At 53.9% G+C, this 20,038-nt stretch overlaps 2 protein-coding genes across 13 annotated transcripts in view; one reads left to right on the plus strand and one right to left on the minus strand.

Annotated features, from left to right (window-relative positions):
* The first annotated feature begins 321 nt into the window (after window positions 1-321).
* Window positions 322-16,956, plus strand: TMEM11 (transmembrane protein 11). Of its 4 annotated transcripts, XM_026521192.3 has the most exons (3): window positions 322-546; window positions 3,514-3,674; window positions 13,311-16,956. In XM_026521192.3, the coding sequence occupies exons 1-3, from the start codon at window positions 337-339 to the stop codon at window positions 13,825-13,827; spliced, it is 888 nt and encodes a 295-aa protein (XP_026376977.1). In that variant the 5' UTR covers window positions 322-336; the 3' UTR covers window positions 13,828-16,956. The 4 variants fall into 4 exon arrangements, with proteins under 4 accessions (XP_026376977.1, XP_026376978.1, XP_044247765.1 ...); XM_026521193.4 differs by lacking the exon at window positions 3,514-3,674 and having other exon boundaries at window positions 392-546; XM_044391830.3 differs by lacking the exons at window positions 322-546; window positions 3,514-3,674 and adding an exon at window positions 572-980.
* A 666-nt stretch (window positions 16,957-17,622) lies between these two features.
* DHRS7B (dehydrogenase/reductase 7B) overlaps window positions 17,623-20,038 on the minus strand; it is a 56,099-nt gene continuing 53,683 nt past the window's right edge. For all 9 annotated transcript variants that reach the window (XM_026521188.4, XM_044391828.3, XM_057311256.1 and 6 more), the window contains one exon: window positions 17,623-18,925. In XM_026521188.4, the coding sequence (XP_026376973.3) occupies window positions 18,720-18,925 (206 nt within the window). In that variant the 3' untranslated portion in view covers window positions 17,623-18,719. The remainder of the gene's footprint in view (window positions 18,926-20,038) is intronic.

Raw genomic sequence — 20,038 nt, forward strand, 5'->3', positions numbered from 1 at the left:
CGAGCGCGGGGAGGACCGGGAAGCGGCGGGCCTGCCCCACGGGAAGCGCGGCGCCCCTCGGCGACTGTGGCGGGCAGCGGCGGGACTCCTCCCGCGCGGTGCTCTGGGAGTTGTAGGCACTTTCTTTCCGCTCTCTTTCAGCTCTTTGCTCTTGAACACCAAGGCCCTACAAGCGGCCGGGTGCCTGTGACTCCTAGGTTTTGAACTCTGGGAATTTTAATTTCTAAAAAGGTGCCCTGAATAGGACTCTTCCCAGGGCGCCTCCTTCCACTCCGCCCGGTTTGAGGACTACATTTCCCAGGCGGCCTCAAAGAGGCGGGGCTTCCGGCGCGAGAGATGCGTTGTGGACATTGTAGTCCCGGGGGGCTCGATTTCCACCTCCCGTGCAGTCCGGAGCTGTGGCCCGGACTACATTTCCCTTCCGTTCGCCCACAATCCCGGGGCCGCCTTGGCGCGAGACATTTGCGAGCGGAGTGTCTCCAAGATGGCCGCTTGGGGAAGGAGGCGTCTTGGCCCGGGCAGCAGTGGCGGCAGCGCCCGAGAGAGGTGAGATCCGGGGGCCTGTTGCTTTCCCAGGGCGAGTGGCTCAGGAGCCTGGAAGCCAGTGAGGCCTCCTGGGGCTGCACCGCTGTCCCTGCCTTCGTCCCCGGGCTCCCCTTTCTCGCCCACCGGCCCTCCTCGTACCCCTGCGGGGCACGCGGGGTTCCTGCGCCGGCCGATCCAGGATCTGGGTGGAAGCCGGCGCCCGCTCTAGCCCGACTGAAGCGGCCTCTGCGAAGGGCTCAAGGGGAGGTGACGATGGCGGGGCCGGGCGAGGTGGGCCGCGGCCATACAGGGGCCGGGCCGGGCCACGCGGGAAGGACCGGGAGCCCCGCGCAGGCCCAAGGGGACTCTCCTAGCATCCCGCGGCCGAGCGGCGTCCGAAGCTCCGGTCCCGCCTGGACACAAGCGTGGCCATCTCGGCCGCGACCCCTGACGTGGTGAGGAATGGTTCCCGGGAGGGAGAAGGAAGGGAAGCCTTCACGGAGTGGGCCAGCTGTGGGAAGGGCAGTGCGGTCTGCTCGTTTATCAGGGTAGCTTTAACCTTACTCAATTTGTTTTCCGGTCCGAGAGCCGGCCGCTTCCTCGAACCCTCGATTCTTGCGACTTTTCGAGGGTTCTCTGCAAGCGCCCCTGCCATGGAAGTCCTTTAAAGTGACCTTTCCTAATGAATGATGTGTGGATAGGGAGCTAGGGGCTTGTTTCTTCTAAGGTGGATCTCGATTTGGAGAACTCATTTCTAGAAGACGAGAGTGGAACAGTTTTTGTGTTTCGTGTTGAATTAACAGTTTTTGCTTCAGGAAAGCAATTTCAGCTAGTAGAAGCCACTAGAAGCTGTTCAGCTACTAGAAATTTGGGGGAAGGACGAGTATTGGTGGAGTCACCTGGATTCAACTGGTCTGTCAGTTTTGTTAGGGCTTGGTTGGTATAGCCGAGGTCAGCAAGAAAGTTGTGTGTTTGCTTTTTTTGTCTCTTTGGAGAAGCTTTATATTAAACAGAAAAGTTCTCTTTCTCTCAACTATCCTCACTATTTCTTTTGATTCCATCACATACTCATTGCTGTTGCAGATGGTTTTCTCAGCTCAGAAGATTCTTCCTGTTTGGTACTTGTGATAGACCAGCTTGCATTTTATTCTTAAACTCAGAGTTATCCAACGTTGTCTGTTCTGCATTTCCTCTTCCGTGGAAAAGCAGTGAATGGCAAGCAGATATTTTTGTTTTTCCAACTCCCATGTGGTATTTCTTAGATCAGACCGTAGAAAAAGTTAAAGAAGTGACCTCGATGGTTTCCAGATGGCCTTTAAACCTGGCAGACGTTTTCAAGATCTTCAGTGCGACCATTAATCCTGTTTAGAAAAGCCAGAGTAGCTGAGAGAAAGGCATTTCTCCTTACTGGATAAAAACAGCTGGAAGGGCCAAATGGGAAAGCCCCAGACACCATACAAGGGCTGTGCCGGCACAAGTTAAGCTTTTATTGATCTAAGAAATCAGATACTGGGGATCTTATCTCCTTGGTTGGAGACAGGCATTAATTCAAAACTGAGTTTGCAAACTAGCAGCCCATTGGCTGAATCCAGCCCTTGACTGTTGATCCTCAGGTTTTAAAAAGAATTTAAGTCAGTTGCCAATACTTATAAGTTGAAAGATTTCACATAAAACTCTCCTTGAAAAGCTGAGTAGTGGCTGACTTTTTTTGGTCAGGGCAAGTGCTCTCTAGTTCATTACTCACCTGACAGCTTGACTCCTTGCAGTTACCTGCCTAGTCTCCCTAGGTGTGCAGGTTGCAACCTTTGACCTGGAACTGAAGGCTCTGCTCACACATGCAGATGCTGTATGTCAGCCAGGAATAGGGCATCAGATTTTGTGATTTGGGTGGCCCCATCTCTCTTCCTTCCATATATCATGGTGTGTGGCTGGGGGGGAACCCTTCTGTTTGCCTTTGCCAGGAGGCCCTGGCCAGGCTCTGTTGGAGGAGTCATTTGTCTGAGCCCAGTTTCCCTAAGATCCTCCCACGCTGAGCAGGGGATGGAAACCTAACCCGCTGCTGGGCCAGCTAGCTAACTTCTGGGCACACCTCCATTCCTGCTCAGTGGGTGGAAAGACTGTTCGGGTGGGGCAGGCTGGATTAATTGATTGCCCAGCACCGTAGATTAAGAGGCCCAAGCATATTATTGGCTCTTACGACTGAAATAGGCTGTTTATGGCTCTCTTAAATGAGTTTGTTCCATGTCACATTTGTGCTGGCTCAAATCTCAGCCTTGCATTGGAAGACCACTTTCCAGAATAGCTGGACACACCCAGCTGGAGTCTGCTTTATGCTGAAAGGGAAGGACACATTGCCTGGTTTGGGGCAGGAGCTGGAGCAGAGCAAAGCTTTGGGCAAACCTTCCAGATTTGCCAGTGGCTGCGAACTCCAAAGCATGACTTGTATTTAAAGGCCCTGCCCAGGGCCATACCGTCCACCAGAATTACTTACATCAACTGTGTATTAATGGCGGCCCACTTTAGAATGCTCAGCGTGTGAATTCTTTACCTGGTTCTTGAGTTTAGAGCTGTGTTCATTCAGTAGCCACTAGTCACATGTGGCAATTAAATTTTAATTAATTGAAAACAGGGGCATCTGGCTGGCTCAGTCAGTAGAGTGTGGGACTTTTGACCTCGGGGTTGTGAGTTCGAGCCCCACGTTGGGTGTAGACATTACTTTAGAAAAAAAATCTTCAAAAATTAATTAAATAAAAATAAATAAGATGAAAAAATTCAGCTCTTCAGTCACACTAGTCACATTTCAAGTGCTCAGTGGCCACATGGGGCTTGGGGCTACCATATTGGGTAGGGCAGATATGGAACACCTCCATCACCGCAGAAATCTAGTGATGCGACAGCACTGGTCTAGACTAAAATAAGAGAGGGGTGGAAACAGCAAACTGCTAGCTGCTTGCATGTTGATTTTTCTCTCCACTCCATTAAATCCAGGGACTCAACAGTGTTTGTAATGAAGAACATCAGACTCTGAGCTGTAACCTGAATTCTTGTCCAAAATTGAGCACACTGGCAGCGAGCACACGAAACAGATTGCCACTTGTCCTGTCGGCGTCTTTGAGACACCCTTGCCCATCTAGGAAGGCACAGTGCAGGTATCCGTGTGTTCTGCCGCTTGGGTGCCACCCCGGACCAGCTCCCAGACGGTCCCGCCTGTCCTACTTGGGCTGCTTGTCTTCACTCCCTCAGGGCCTCTGAGCGTCCCTGAGTTCTCCGTGATTGCTGGAATGTGAGTATAGCCACGTACTCTCAGCTCCGCTCTTCTCAGCATGGGAAGATGTACTGGATCCGATTCTGATCCTGATGTGACGCACCAGCGCTGTTACAGACCTGGGTGTTCAGAGGGCCTGGCCTACGCCTAAAGGCCCAGGTTTTCAGGGGAAGTCACTTCTTGAGGCCCCTCCCCTGGCTTGTGCGGCGGTGTGCCTGTGTTTTTAGGCAGCCAGTCCTGTGGGATTATGGCCACCTCTTTCTGTACCCTACCTTCTTTCCCGGGACTCGGTCCTCCTTTTTTGACAGCGTTGCTTTAATACGTGAATCGGAGAGACGTGGTCCTGGATGGCTGGTGGAGGGTTTAGGTCCCGGTCCAGCTGAACAGATGGGCCACAAGCCATGTGGGCAGGTGGCTCACATTCCGGGAGTGACGTTCTCCTCATTCTGATCTGATCCTTCCCTTCTAGAGCTGAGGACCCTTAGTGGTCTGGGGTATTTTTTTTCCTCTTGGAAAACTGCCTTTCTGGCTCTAGTATGTGGTAAACGTGTTTCTTTCCTCCTGGTCTGGGTGAGCCACACGCATAGAGCATCCGCACCTGAGTCTCTAGGTGCCTGGGGCCTCCCCAGCAGGCTCCCAGAAGGTGGAGTCGTGCGCACTCGGGCCACATGCTCTGATCCCGGAAATTGGGTGTTGCAAGTTAAGGTCATCACCGGGGTTCATCCTCTCAAGGCACGACTTTCCATTTTCCTTGATTGACTTGAGCGGTCTGGTTCCAGCAGCAGTACCTCAGGCCTCAGGTCCTTTAGGCCCCATTTCAGCTCCGGCCCAACTCTGAAGAAGGGTGGGATGCTCTTGTACGCGGGGAGGGGAGGAGGAGGCTGAGGCCAGGCCTGAGTTGGGCTTCTCTGCCTGGGGCCTCAGTGAGCGGGGGCAGTGGGAGGAGGTGGGATGTCCTCCCCAGAGCAAATGCTCGGGCACCTCCCAGCTGCCGCTGTGTTCTGTCCCTGCCGCCAGCAGCAGCATTATGGGCCACGAGTCGTAGGAGTCCTTTAGCTCAGGGCTGTTCCGTAGGATTTTCTGCCATAACAGAAATGTTCTGTCTCTGTGCTGTCCGTTAGGGTAGCCATTGGCCACAGGTGGCCGTGGAGTGTTCGAAGTGTGGCCCTTACATCTCAGGAGCTGGATTTCTTACTTGACAGTTTCAGTTAAACAGCCGTGTGGGCCTTACACTGGGGGGTGCTTTGCAGCTGTCACTTCGGTTGGCATTGCTGACCCCACTCCACCCTCGCTGCGGCACTCGCTCGGAAAGACCTAGGGCCTTTGCCCTGTTTGACCTGAGGCAGTGTGGCTTACAGCAGCAACGGCTTTTGCCCTTGGCCACAGAGCCGGCGAGTCACCGAGAGGGAACTAGAATCCAGGTCTCCAGACTGCCACACCCGGTGCACTGTGTCCTTATTCCCAGAGCAGAGCGCTGTGCGGTTCCCGGAGCAGCGGGGCTTTCTCTGAAACAGGGGACTACATCAGGAAGTTCCTTGGCCTGTTTGGAATCACCCTCAGCATTTGGGGCTACATGCCTGTGCCTTTCTGTCTGAATTGGACTTTAAATCCACAACATAGAATCCTCCTGCTTTCTTTGGCTCCCGAGGAAGTGACTTTTGGTTAGCCAGAAGTGCGTTCTAGATCTGGGGGGTAGAGGTAAAGTCCGGCACCTCACAAAGCACAGGTAATGAGGTGGCCACATGCTTACTAGGTGGAAAGCAACCGACATATGGACCTAGTTTAATTTTTCACCCACCCGGTCTCTTAATTACTGTAATTGGTTCTCTTGCCACTCATTTCAGATGAGCTTGCACTAATGTTGTTGGTAACCTGTCACATTCAGGTCTGGTGCTGGGGATACTGTGCTGAAAACGCAGTCTGTCTCCCAGAGCTCCGAACTGACGTGCTTTGTATTTCAGACGGAGGAGCTCACGGCCCGGGAGCCCAGGGCCTGCTCCAGGAAGTGGGCCCAAAGCAAGTGCTTCCGCTAGAACACATAGATTAGCCTCTTCCGGTTCGGCCAGGACCAGAAGTGATGGTGGCCTGCGCGGCCCCTGGGCCAGTGCTTGCTTGAGCCGACAGGGAGATGGAACTTTCCTCCTGCTCCCTGGCAGGACTGCAGGGGGCTGAGAGCAGCAGGATACCTCAGCCATGAGATGCTGCCTGTGCCCAGGCTCGCGGTGGTGGGCTCGTGCCCTGCTAGCACGGGCTTCTCCGCAAGCACGGAGACGCTGCCGGAGCGGAACTGGGCTCCCTCCTGCTCACCTTGGCTGTGGACGGCCCGCGGCTGCGTGGCCTCGTCACCCCGAGGGATACGGAGCTGTCCAATGACAGTCTTCTTTTTAAGAAAAAGTTGGCCGTTTATTTTCCCATTATAAAAGAAGCACCTGTGTATTTGTTTTCTTTAGAAAAATACAGAAACCTATGAAGGAAAATAAAATTTTAGTCACCTGTTAGGCCACCATCCAAAGAAAACCATTGTTGACTTTTCTTCGTGTCCGGCATCTTTGATACTTCCCTCCAGATGTTTTGTCTTGGATTTTAAAAAACTGTATGTTAAACACATCAAAAGTATGTTTCTAACATGTGAAAAGTCATACACTTGCTACCGTATGTCTGACCCTTGAGAACATTATGCTTATTGAAAGAAGCCGGTCACAAAAGGCCACAGACATGATTGCATTTACATGGAATGTCCAGAACAGGCCAGTCTTTCGAGTAAGTGGAGTGGGACTTGCCAGGCGCTGGGGAGGGTTGGGGGAAATGGGGAGCGATGGGGTTTCTTTTTGGGGTGATGGAAATACTCCAGAAATGATCGTGGCGCTTGTTGCGCAAGGCAGTGAAGGCGCTGAGCCACTGAACTGCAGATTCCAAAGGAGCGAATTGTGCGGCCTGTGACCCCGGCCTCAAGCCGCTATGAGAAGAGTGCACATCAAAGCCACAGGGCGATGCCACCATCAGGATGGCTCCTATTAATAACAGAAACAAAACCGAAAATCAGAAGCATTGGTGGGAAGGTGGAGTAGCCGGAACCCTCCTGCTGTTGTGGTGGGAACGTGAGGGATGTGCCGGAGGGTCGCGCGGCGGTTCCCCGGCACTGAGCACATGCTGCAGCCGTTCTACCCCCTAGACGTACGTGCAGGAGAACTGACAGTGCAGACGTGAGCACATCGCTTTTACCATGTTCACAGAGGCATTATTACCAGTAGCTGGAAGGTAGGCGTAGCCCAAGCCTGATCGATGGATGAGCAAGTGTACGGACATCCGGTGGAGGGTTTATTCATCCTTAAAAAGAGAGGAAATTCTGACTCCTGCTGTAGAACATGGGTGAACCTTGAAAACATCCTGTCGAGTTGAGTAGCCAGTTGCAGGACAGATACTGTATGATTTCACTTACGTGGGGTACCTGAGGTGGTCCCACTCAGAGCCACCAAGTCGAAGGGTGGGGCAGGGGTGGGAGCTGTTGTTTCACGGCGCAGTTGTGGCTTTGCAAGCTGAAACCGTCCTGGAGCATGGCTGCAAGACAGCCAGGAGGTACCTAGCGCTCCCGAGCTGTATACCTGCAGATGGTCAGGACAGTCCATGTTACGTGCTTCACCATGCTCTGGAGACAGTGAATAAACCTCGGCTGAAGGAGAGAACTAGCATTGCCCCGGCGCACGTGTCCCTTCCGGCAGGCGGAGGCGCCGTGCTCATGACTTCAGAGCACACGTGAAGACGGTCCGAAGTAGCAGCGTCTCCTTCGGTTCTCTGTGCGGCTCCTCCACCCTACAAGTGAGGGATGCAGCCGTACCTCCATTTCCCCCCTGGTGGAGGAACAGCCCGATTTAGCGATCTCTTCGCATCCGTGCTGCTCTCTGGGCCCAGACGGTGCTGCTTGGATCATTTTTGTATAACTCTGACTTTTGGGGAGGTATCTCCAGACTTTGCGGATCCCATGTCCGAGACTCCTTTTGTAATTCCAGATTCCTCTGAGACCAGCTTCCCGATGGCGTAGGGGACCACGGGGCCACATGCTGGGCAGGCTGCCAGGTGCAGAGAGGGTGCCCACGTCCGGGGAGTGGACTTCGTCGGGCTGGTTCTCCATTATGGCCACCTTTTCACTGGAAAGCCGGTGTTCCCAGGGGATTCCTCTGATGATCGTTTCCCAACTACCGCCAGAGCAGATTCAGAGGAGAAGAAAGGGTCTCAGGCCCACTCTGGTGGAAGGCAGAGGGAGGCCGAGTCACAAGCCCCAGTCACAAGTGCCCATGACCCTGAGGCAGCGTCCACAGCGGCCCCTCCAGCTCCGATGGGTTGATGCGTGCTCCGCAGGCTAGTTAAGGGTTCAGCATTGCAGACTGATCTCAGCATTGGCAGAGGGCGTTGAGGAGCGTGACCCTGTTCTATAAGTACCGTGGATCGTGCTAAATCCAAAAGGTTCAAAAGTTATTTGGTAAAGGAGTTTCCCTTTTCTTCCCGGAGCCACTCCATTCCTCTCCCCAGTGATGGTCATAATTCTCAGGTCTTTGTATATCCAGGAATGTTCTGTATGTTTAAAAGCAAATGTATACTTTTTTTTTTTTTTTAATTTTATTTATTTATTTGACAGAGATAGAGACAACCAGCGAGAGAGGGAACACAAGCAGGGGGAGTGGGAGAGGAAGAAGCAGGCTCATAGCGGAGGAGCCCGATGTGGGGCTCGATCCCACAACACCGGGATCACGCCCTGAGCCGAAGGCAGACGCCCAACCGCTGTGCCACCCAGGCGCCCCAAATGTATACTTTTTTTATCCCTAAAGATTTTACTTATTTGAGAGAGACAGAGAGAACACAAGTGGGGTGAGGGGCAAAGGGAGAAGCAGACTCCCCGCTGAGCAGGGAGCCCCGATGCGGGGCTTGATTCCAGGACTCCAGGATCATGACCTAAGCCCAAGGCAGACGCTTAACTGACTGAGCCACCCAGGCGCCCCTAAAAGCAAATGTATACCTGTTTAAAAGTACACTAAAGGTAACATTACTATAATCACTGTTCTTTACTTGCCTTTTTCACTTTATTTTTGGATACTTTTCCATCAGTGCTTTCTCTTTCTCTTTTTATATGAACTTTTTAAGATTTATTTATTAGAGCGCCAAGTGGGGGGAGGAGCAGAGGGAGAGAAGATAAGCCGACTGTGCACTGAGTGCAGAGCCCGACTCGAGGGCTTAATCCCAGGACCCTGAGATCATGACCTGAGCCGAAACCAAGAGCCAGATGCTCAACCGACTGCGCCACTAGCCGCCCCTACACGAACTCTTTATTATGCACGCTTACTGGTCATTTCACACCTGTTGTGAAAAGCAAAACTACAGTCTCTTAGGAAGCCCCAAAGACTCCAATTAGCATTCTTTTTTTTTTTTTAATCTGCATTTGCGTACCAGGGCTCAAATTAGGGGTTGGCTGGTGATGGCCTAAAATTGTTCAAGTCCGCTGGGTTCCTTCCTTAGTTGGGTGACATGTGACCAGGAAACAAAAGCATATCACCTGTGGGTGGGCACTGGGGTAGCTGGGCGGCAGGAGACACAGCTCTGTCCTGGGAGCGCTCGGCCACCAGGTTTCCGAAGTAACAGCCATGGCAACCACGTGGACTGAATCCAGTGGTCCGGGCAGCTTTTAAAATCTATAGTTGCAGGGACGTGACACCTGGACTACTGGTGACACGTGGACAACTGCCCCAGCCCAGGTGGAAGGAGTAGACGCTGACTGCTTGACGGGGTGGCCTCTAACGGGGCCTCCAGCATGTGTGCGTGCGCGTTTTGAACCTCTGTGTCTCCTTCTGTGTATAACACAGAATCCTGGAAACCGACTTCTCACGACTTCAGATGACATCCCTGCCCAATGAAACAATCTGTTCGCTGAATTTGGGAATAGCGGTTTGGCTTTAAGAGCAGAATTCGTGTCAGGCCAGTGAGTATGGCTCTGCCTGCCGGGCTGGCTTCAGAGGCTGCCTTGTTGGAAGTACTTCAGTGTGGCTTCTGCTCTTTTGTTTTTACACTACGGGTAGCTGGTTGATGGTGATGGGCAGCAGTGGGGTGACCTGCTCCCAGAAGGCTGTCGGGGCTTCAGGAAGCTGTGGTGTGCTTTGGCAAGGTTCGGTGGTGTGCTGGACGAGCACCCCCGTGTCTACACACGCTCGTGGGAGCCGTGCTGTTCATGGCTGTCCACGGCCAGAACGCAGCGGGTCTGCTCACTGTTCCCGTGCCGTCGGGCCGGTCATCTGTGTCAGCAAGCAAGAGGGGAGTGCCTTGCTCACCACGCCTGCCCTTGGGATGGGCTGGGGAAAGGCGGGCGGCGTGGATATGGATGCCAGCTGGGCTTGCAGAAGTGATGGCAGCAGGGGGCTGGGGGAGGGCGAGGTGGGGTCTGCCCACTGATGTGTTTCCAGAATGGAGCAGCCTGTTCCGGGTGTGGGGTTTCAACTGCCGTTTTCTTATGGGGCCTCATGACGTTCAGGATGGCTACAGTCTGCTGGGCAGAGAGGGCACTGTATGCTAAGGTTGATTTGGGGTTCGGGCAGGAACATTCTATAATTCCAACCTTGACACCCACGTTTTGCTTTCAATGTTCTGGAGGGACTTTGTGGCCAGAAAGGCCTCCTTGGCCTCACTTTGATGGTCAGTGGGACACACACTGACTTGGAAGTAAGTGCCTCTTCACAACTTGAGAACCCAAGGGAAGTCGGGGCTGCCTGGGAGCGAGCCCTCGCCCTGGTGCTGCACACGTGGGGCCAGTCAGCCCAGGCCCAGTGCCTCTAACTTCTGCTGTGAGTGAGCAGCCAGCGTGAGACCCTGCCTCTTAGGTTTGCTTGTTTGCTACAGGTGGCTTCTAAAGTGCTGAATCCTGCCTGGCAGTAGTAACTGAAACAAGCTCCATTTCCCCTCCCTGAATTCAAACCAAATGGAGGCCTTGAAAGGGAAAACCCTCTTTTCCCGTTTCATCAACTTCCGGTGGATTCTTCCGGAAACAGCTCATTAACTCCTTCTGGAGAGGCAGCCCCAACTACTGGCTCACCGTAGTGAGCTGCTCTAGCAATGTCCCATGTTTAGGAGGCTTCTCGTCTGACCCCCAGGGAACGACTTCTCCCCAGTGCACACTGTTTAATTAGGGCCTGTGATTTAATTAGGAGGTTTCCCTGAGCCCAACTTAATTATAGTTACTTTTGCAGAATAAAGAGTTCCCTCTGCCTAAGTCCCAGCCAGTGCTTTTGCTAAAGTGGTTCCCACGTGGGAATGGAGGCCCCTCCTGGAGGATGCCCTCCCTCTGCACTTGGGGGCGCACCCAGCCCATTACCAGTGACTTTTCATTTCTGATGTGACCACGGGAGAGTACTGAGCAGTTGTTTTTCTAACAGAGGGAAACTCTCTGACTCTTTGCTTATCTGTTGGCTAGAAGTAGTTTTTATTGTGCTGAACCCTGCCTGGGATTAATAACTGGAAGGAGTGCTCAGTGGTCTCGCTTTCCGATCGCCCGCCCTTTTTCCTTGAAGCGTACCCCTGACAATCCAGTTTTCATCACACTTAACGTGGCATTTGATCTTTGAAGGAGGGCCAGGACCAGAGGTTCTGGGGATGACCTTGTTTTAAAAGCCTTCACTTGTCCTTAATGTGCACGGTCCCTGATGAGGAAGCTCTGAGCCCGGCTCCCCTGTGGCTTTCCTCTGAGTGGCTGCTGGGTGTGTGTGCCTGGGATGTGGGGCGCTGGTGGCCTCGTGTCCTTGAGTACTTAGGGCTGTGCTACTCGTTGGGACAGTCGGAGCTCAGGTGGGTGGGCCGCATTCACCTTTGTAGGGCTCAGTACACTCGTCCGGAGCCCGGTTAGGGGGGCATGGGCCTGGGTGGGAGGAGCAGTGAGCACCAGGAGCCAGACGGGGGTTCCTGGACCTCCTCTCCTTTGTGATGGTCTGACCAGCCCAGGGACCAGGGGCTGCTGTTCACTGAGGCATGTGAAAGGTGCCCTGCACTGCCTGGTAAAAGGGTTAAGTGACTTGATCCAGCTTCACGAGCTGTGTCTAGCAGTGTGCCCCTTGGAGGCTGGTAGAAAGAAGGCTTTTTACTGGATGAACTGAGAACACAAAACTAGGAGAAACGGTATACGCTGGATGGCGGTATGGAAATTCAGAAAGATCTGGACGGGCTGAAACAAGCCAAATGGAAATGACAAGGCGTGTACAGGTCTATATTTAGGTTTGCCCATCAGGGGTGTGGAAAGATTCTGCTTTGGATGCGAAGTTTGCGCTGGAGAGACGTCAAATAGAGTCCTGAAACTGCCTAAAATGCCCCCGTGGCCCATGGTCACAGCCAGCTCTGTGGCCTTGAGTCACAGCAGAGTCGTCCCTGAGCCTCCAGTTTGTCTTCCGCCGGTGAGGGTCAGGTCACCCATCCCTAGTCCCCGGGGAAGCTGGATCAGCTCAGCCACTTGAAGTGGGTCTTTGTGAACAGTGTTTCTTATGTGAGAGAAGTGTTTACTGGCAACAAATACAGAGTCCTGGAGGCACAGCGTCAGAATGGGCGGGAACCTCTGGGGGCCCTTCATGTGTCCCTCTTACACTGAATTTCATTGTCACTGTCCTTGAGGCCTTGTCTTTTCCTAATTAAAGCAGAGGGCTGCTTTTTCTAAGCTGTGTGCTGGTGTGCCTGGGGCTGCTGGCCTCGGTGCTTTGCACAGCTCGTTCTCCTGTGACGGCCAGAGGAGTTTTGTTCTCAGTCATCCGAGGCGAAGACCACCCTGTGGGTCTTCTGTTCTGCAGGCCGGGGATGACTACTCTTGAACCTTGCAGAGGGCAGAGTGCTTGGCACTCTCGGCCTTGGGTCTGTTGGTTTCTATTGGAAAATCCTCCTCCTTCGATTGCTCTGGTTAACCAAGAGCACGTTTCATCTGGCCAACCTTGGGCCTCCATGTGGATGTGATTCTGGGCTGAGACCTTCTTTCTTCCTTGGGGCTCCTGTGCGAGCTCAGCTCTGTCGGTCCACTGCCTTGGGCTAAGTGCCAGGCCGGTACACATTGCAGGCGGTCGTCTCCTCAGAGATCAGGGTGCTCCTGCTGTGTCTCTCTACCTTTCACTGTCTTCTCTCAGAAAAAAAATTCTTGGGACACCTGGGTGGCTCAGTCGGTTAAGCGTCTGCCTTCTGCTCAGGTCGTGATCCCAAGGTCCTGGGATCAAGCCCCACATCGGGCTCCTTGCTCAGCGGGGAGCCTGCTTCTCCACCTGCTTGTGTTCTCTCTCTCTCAAATAAATAAAATCTTTAAGAAAAAATTCCTTAGTGACTACTTGTATATTGGGTTCCAAAGAAGATAAAAACATAAGTAAGACGTGGTGCCCTTAAGAGCTCAGGCTCTCTGATGAGCCTGAGGCCCAGGCTTCGGACACGGACTCCTCCCAGTGTCTCAGCACAGAAGCGGGTACATGCTTCTCAGCCTCACTGTCTCACTGTCTCCTCTTTCTCCCCCCTCCCCCCCAAGGGTGAGCTTGTCGGCCACAGACTGTTACATCGTGCACGAGATCTACAATGGGGAGAACGCCCAAGACCAGTTCGAGTACGAGCTGGAGCAGGCCCTGGAAGCCCAGTACAAGTACATCGTTATCGAGCCCACACGCATCGGCGACGAGACGGCCCGCTGGATCACTGTGGGCAACTGCCTGCACAAGACCACCGTGCTGGCGGGCACCGCCTGCCTCTTCACCCCGCTGGCCCTGCCCTTAGATTACTCCCACTACATCTCCCTGCCCGCCGGCGTGCTCAGCCTGGCCTGCTGCACCCTCTACGGGATCTCCTGGCAGTTTGACCCCTGCTGCAAGTACCAAGTGGAGTACGACGCCTATAAACTGTCCCGCCTGCCCCTGCACACACTCACTTCCTCCACCCCGGTGGTGCTGGTCCGGAAGGACGACTTGCACAGAAAGAGACTGCACAACACGATAGCACTGGCCGCCCTGGTGTACTGTGTAAAGAAGATTTACGAACTCTACGCCGTATGATTTCAGTAGGACGGGGAGAGCAGCAAACGACCCAGCCCACGGGAGACAACAGTACTCAGATCGCCACAGTAACAGCTTTTGCTCTGTGAGGCAGCGGAGCCCGGGAAGGGGTTGGGCTTGATACTTGTTATTTTTTTAAAAAAATAACACAGATCACAGGTGTACCGAGGGTTTTTCAACTCATTGCACTAAGATGTGGATTTCCATAACCCACAGGGGGTCTGAGCTGTGGAAGTCTGAGGGGCGGTGGAATGTTGACGGCAGCAACGCTACTGAGGGGGTGTGAATGCGCTTGCGGGGTGGGGGGGAGGTCTTTCAGTCTGTTGTTTAACTGTACCATCCAGAGCCAACCAGAAGCTATTGACCATTAAAATTATGAGAATTTCAGCTTCGGGTGTCTTCTCTTTCCCTGACCGCCTGCAGCTGCTGTGGGCGGGCGCTTGCTCGGGGGAGCATTGGGCACCGCGGGAGCCGTCGGCCCTGCTCCTTGCTGCGGCCTGGCGTCACCGTCTGCAGCAAGAATGGGCCTTCGAACGAGGCCAGCCCGGACCCCTCCCAGAGCGGTCTCACCTGTCATGCCCGCCTCCTTTTCAAGGCCGGCACTGCTAAATGCCATTTGGGGACGTGGTAGGATCCGGTGACGAGGCCTAGAGGTCACTGGGTTTCCGTGTGGGGCCAGGTGGAGAACTGAGGCCTGGGACCTCCTGTCCAGAGATTCTGATTTAGAAGGCCCCACGGGTGAACATCTGTATTTTTTGCAAAGCGTCGAAGCTGTTCCTGACGTGGACCCTGAGTTCGAGCCCAGGGCCCCTCCCAGCGCTCCCATTCCACTGGAGCCAGTCCTGCGCCCCCCTCCCCCGCCCCTGCCACAGCAGAGGGCGTATTGCACACACCATCCTCCATATCCCTCTAAGGTGTTGGATCAATGAAAAATCTTCTCTTCACAAAGATGTCAGGTCCCCCGTCTTCCCTGCAGCCTTCCTAAGACCTGCTCTCAGTTCTGCAGCGCTACATGTCATTTCCTTCTGAAGGGTCCATCTCTTAAGAAGCAGTCTAGCTTTAAAGGCCACATCGGGAAGATCTGATACCAGAGAATAATGAAGGGGCACATGGGAAGGCGTCAAGGAGATCAAGTGGGCGATGGGTCCATTTATTACAAGGGGAGATCCAGAGCTTTTAAAAGACTTCAAAATGGACCGAGGTCCACAAAGAGTTAGAACAACTTAAATTCCAGGGGGCCTAGAAATACTCAACAGTTGAATGCTGGGTGGCAAAATGGTATTGGGGCACACTATAGTTTCCTGGCAGTCTGGCCATCTGGATCAATGCTCATTTGGTAGTGATCCCAGACACACAGACCAGGTCTCGACTGTGCAGTGGCCGCAACCGCTTGGGGTGTCTGGCCGCCAGGCCGGCTGGGCACGAATGGTAGGTGTCTTTGTAATAAACGGCGCAGATCGGGGAGGGAGCCCCATGCTCTGCCTGCAAATCAGATCTCCTGGGGGTGGTGGCTGGAAGCCGACAAGCAGTAGCGGTCTCGGTCGGTCAGCTGAGCAGACGTCCTCACCAGGAATAGAAGCCAAGTGCAAACAGGCTGGTTCCAGCTGCTGATTCTTGTCAGGCGGACTAGCCCAGATTCTGAAACACCACCTCCATTACATGTCCCCTGCCAAGGTGAGGACTCGGGCCTGCCGTGGGGCACAGGGCAGGACTTTGGTGTTTTAGGCCTCTCTACAGGAGCAGCACCCCAAATCGGCTGCGAAGGGGAGCAGCAGGACCACACCTCTCGCGCCTGGAAGGCCTTCCCCTCGGCTGGCATCGGCTTCTCTCTTTCTGCCCCCTTCCTGCTCAGACGCCACTGACAAGTGGGCTATGCTCCTCGGTGACGTGCCACAGTGCTCTTGAAGAAACAGCCTTAAAGAACTGCCAACTGGGAAACAAAGAACAAGTCAGCTGGGCCCGTGCCTGCGAAGTCCACACGCAAGTCCTGTGCGTGCCCACGTCCGTGAGTGCATCGTGCCAGTAACCCAATTACGGGAGTCTTGTTTGAACTGCCCACTCTCACCTCAATTTCTGAGAAGAGCAAAGAGCCCTTCGCAAGGTCAGCTCAAGAGGTGCAGAGGAGCAGACCCCCAGCAGACACTTACTGTCTCTCTCCTTAGCCTACCAGCTCCCTCCGAAGTGTTCACATCTGCTTCAGCAGCTGTCGTCCCCCATGAAGAAGGGAAGGGAAACTGCGTCCTTGGAGCCTGCTGGGTGCCGGGCAGTGCGCCCAGGCAGCTGTGTGCTCACTGTCCCGTCTAATCACCCGCGAGCCGCGGCCACTCAGCAGCGCACAGATGTGCAGTGCGCTCTCTGCAAACTCACTTGGTTGTGCTCTTCCTGACTGATGCGGGCACGCGGCACAAGTGCGCCTGCTTCTGCCCTCGGACCAGGGAATCTCCAGGAGGCCTACAGAGCAAAGCGGAAAGAGCCTTTGAACTTTATCTGTAGGCAGAACCGATCCAGAGTTGAGCTTTTCCAACATACCCCTCATCCAAGGAGGAGAGAGAGAGGGGAAAACAAACCCTTGACAGAAAAGCACAACTGGAACAGCAGTACCACCACTACCCCTGGTGGCAGATGTCCATCCTCAAACACGGGTTTGAAAGCAAGAGTGGAGTGCTGGCCCGGGCACAGTGTGGGCAGGGGCCTCGCCCTCAGGAAAGGGCTGCGGCTGCCCTCCCAGTCCAGGGAACTCCAGCAGGCTCAGCAAGGCCCACCTGCGCCTGCGCAGCGCGCTCTCCAGGGGATCGGGCCCGACCCCAGAGGCCCAAGATGGCCTCACGGGCCACGTGGGCTTTAAAGAGCGCTGAAGTCGCTGGCCCTGTTTAGTCCTCTCCCCAGTTTCCGAGGCCAAAAAGAGCCTGCGTGCGGTGGGAGCGCATCTGGTAGTGCCAACCTCCTCAAGAGCAGCTGGGCCTCGGACAGCCTTGGTCAGCCAGCCGGCGGGAGCTGGATTTTAACGGGTGGTTGTGTTACATTTGCTATTTATATGGTAAAATATAAAGTTTCTAAAGTAAGAAACTTTAAGAAAGTGAATGTGAGTCTTTAAAAATGTGAGGTAAATAAACATCCAGTGGTTTGGGATCTGGCTCTGGTGTCGTTTGTAGGTTTAGAGACCCTTCGTGTCTGCTCCGAGCTCTGCGCACCGCACGCGCCTGAGCCGCTGTCACAGCGGCCCCCAAAGCAGCCACCTCAGCAGGAGACTTGCTGCCATGTTTTGATGACGGACTGTGGCTGCTAAGCCTGTGTTCTTTAGAGGACAGGGGGTCACACTGGTCTCCAGTTGCTGCCCGTTTTGTTTAACGGAGAGAAAAGGACAGCACCTGGCTCCGGGCCCCGCCAGAAGTGCCAACCAACCGAGTGTCCAAGGGGAGATGTGCTCTCGTTCCCATTTAGAGGCACAGCTTCCTGTCACTGCCTTTTCCTGAGGACCCGCCATGCACCCGGCATTTTACTCAATCTCAGAGGAGCCTTTCGAGTGGCCGCTACGGCTGTCTTGGGTCCAGCTCTTCCCCGACTCTGACGGCCCAGATGGGAACAGGAAGATCTTCCTCTTCCATGTTAGGAGGGAGGGAGATGGTTTATGTGGAAAATGAAGAGCCAACCCGTATGTCCATGTCCACATTTCAACCATGGGCCCCTGGAATGTTCAGGCAGTGCTGGGAGCTGGGGAATATCACCAGATCTAATGCCCCACTCCTCGTCCTCCTGCTCCCAGGAAACTCAAGAGCCTCAAACACTAACCACAGGTTGGCTTTGGCCATTTTTATTTCAGGGACAGCTGTTTACGATACAAGCTCTGCAGGGCCAGGGTTAGGAGGCAGTGCAAGATGCTGCTATGACGTGCTAGGACATTTTTATTCCAAATCGGGGAAGCCACACAATATACCCACAGTTTCCACTTTCAGCCTCAATAATAGGGAAAGTTCCATCCTAAACTTCAGATATGAAGTTGATTTACTCACTGAACCTCAATCTTGTATTTTTCATAAATCAGAAAGGTGGAAGCAGGCATCCCTTCTGGCTACGCTCCACCAGGCACCGCTAACAAATGACTGCTCTCTCCGGGGGCAGTTGCGGCCTTGGAATCCCTCCCCGCCTGACTGGGCTTCGGAGTCAGACTTCTTAGAGGATCTGTGGGACCACGCGGGGTTTTCCTCTCCCTTTTGGCTCCTGCGTCCTTAGTAAATTCATCTTCTGCTTGGAGTGGGGCCTGGTCTACAGGGCTAGGTGGAAGTTCACAGGGAAACCGGGGAATGCCTTTTAGGTACTAAAGCCAGCATCACTCGGGTTACGTGGAAAGACAGAACACACAGGAGCCCATTTGTTGTGTTGGATGATGCACCGTAGGACCCAGAAAATGGGTATGGATGACGGCTTCTTAAAACGACAGCCTGCTCCCTTTAGTACTGCGGGTGACTCTGCCAAAACCATTAGGTATGTGATCCAGATCAGCCCAATACGAGAAGTGGGTCAGCTGATTCAGGATGTCTTCCGTCTTCAAGACTGAGACACTGTCTAGGAGCTGGCTGAGGCTGGAACTCAAAGGAGGCATGGTGCTTTCAGCCCTTGAGGACTACAACTCTTAACCATTCATTCATTTCAAAGTCTTAGTTTAAACCCAGCTCCACATTTGTTCCTTAAGGTTTACCCTTCACCCCTGAGTAGGCGGTTGCCCTTTTTGGTTCTCATTCTATTCACAGGGGCCTAGCCAGGGATCTTCAGAAGTGTGTGTTCCATCTTTCCCACCCGTAAGACAAACGTCCAGTAAGGTCTCAACAAACGCAGCCGTCCCGTCGAACAGCTACACCCAGGCAGGTGCCCCCTATCGCAGCTCGGATGCACTACTAGGAGTTCTTGGACTTCCGCTCCTTTCTGGCCCTGGAGGCCATGAGGCGGAAGAAGAGCCCAGGAGCCAGAGTTCGCAGATAAATGGCCAAGGAAGGCAACAGGTCGGCCAGGATCACATCTTTCTTTTTCTTCCCCACGGCAGCCAGAACATCTCGGGCCACCTCCGCAGGGCTTCGGCCCTGGGCCGTGGTCTTGTCCATGACTAAAATAAACAAAAGAAAGACATGAACTAGAAAGCAGAAGTCCCTCTCTCAAGGATGTGAGAGGACATGGACCAATGTCAGCTGGGTTTGCCGAATTTCCCATGAAGCTCTTCCCACCATCTGTTGGGAGGAACGTGGTATGCCACCATCCCTATTCTGTACTCCAAAGAAATGAGGAAGCCGTCTAGTTCAGTGTGTGTGAGGGGGAAAAGGGGAATGTGGGTGAGACATGGGCCCCCTCAGTGCAACAAAGGCCAAAGGCCAGGCCAGATGGGGTCCCAAAGAGTGAGCCCTTCACACACAGCGATTCCAGACCTTGTAAATTGTCTATTGGAACCAACAGTGAAGGAGGATGTGGCACTGAGTTGGTCTGGAGTAGCTTGGCTTCTTGAGGTCTACCAAATGGGGGATGGGAGAAGACCATGCCCCCCCCCCCCCGCCCCTGGCAGTGAGGGTGAAGTGACTCAGGAATAGATGTCATGGTTCCCCACATCATGTGTTAACTGGACAAGGACAGGAAGAAAGCCTTGGTTTGTCTGAGGTGTTACAGGCAGCTGCAGGGAGTTCAGGAGGTGTGAGGCTGCTTAACACCAACCGACGCTCCTTCTTTCCTAGTAATCTGACAGCTCTGCCCACGGAGCAGAAGCAGCTAGCGGGAGGGGAGGAGAGGCCACCAGCACAGGCCGTCAGTGAGCCGTCCAAACTGCATGAGCTTCCTCACCAAGATCTGTTTTCACTGTGTTTTTAACACAGAATAGGAGGTTTCTGATTATTGCTTATTTTTAAATGCCACAGAGGGAATTGTCAAAAAGAGATTCTTCTAGGTATAAATAAATATGAACCTCTCTGGCTCTATGCTTCTGTATGGTTCCTGCTGACTTGCTGAGGGAGCAGCTATCCAGGGCACGTGCGCCCTCGTGGTTCAGGTCTGGCTGGGTGGGCTGCAGGACCTGCAGGCCCCCGGTGAACACTAGAGCACAGGCCCAAGAGGGCACATCCAGGGAGGTGGGACCTGGCAGGTTACGTCTCAAGAGGTGAGGCCATGCAAGCGTGGGGAAGCAGAGCTGGCTCCCACGTCAATAGCACGTGTGGGTCCGCGGACCTGGGAGGCT

This window comes from Ursus arctos, unplaced genomic scaffold, assembly GCF_023065955.2.
Source record: "Ursus arctos isolate Adak ecotype North America unplaced genomic scaffold, UrsArc2.0 scaffold_14, whole genome shotgun sequence".
Lineage (NCBI taxonomy): Eukaryota > Metazoa > Chordata > Mammalia > Carnivora > Ursidae > Ursus > Ursus arctos.

Bases quoted from the DNA above. Each gene is read 5' to 3' on its own strand.
- TMEM11 (XM_026521192.3), top strand. From the start codon at position 337: ATGCGTTGTGGACATTGTAGTCCCGGGGGGCTCGATTTCCACCTCCCG. The intron at 547-3,513 runs GTGAGATCCGGG...CATTAAATCCAG, and splicing joins GGCGGCAGCGCCCGAGAGAG to GGACTCAACAGTGTTTGTAA. The intron at 3,675-13,310 runs GTATCCGTGTGT...CTCCCCCCCAAG, and splicing joins TCTAGGAAGGCACAGTGCAG to GGTGAGCTTGTCGGCCACAG.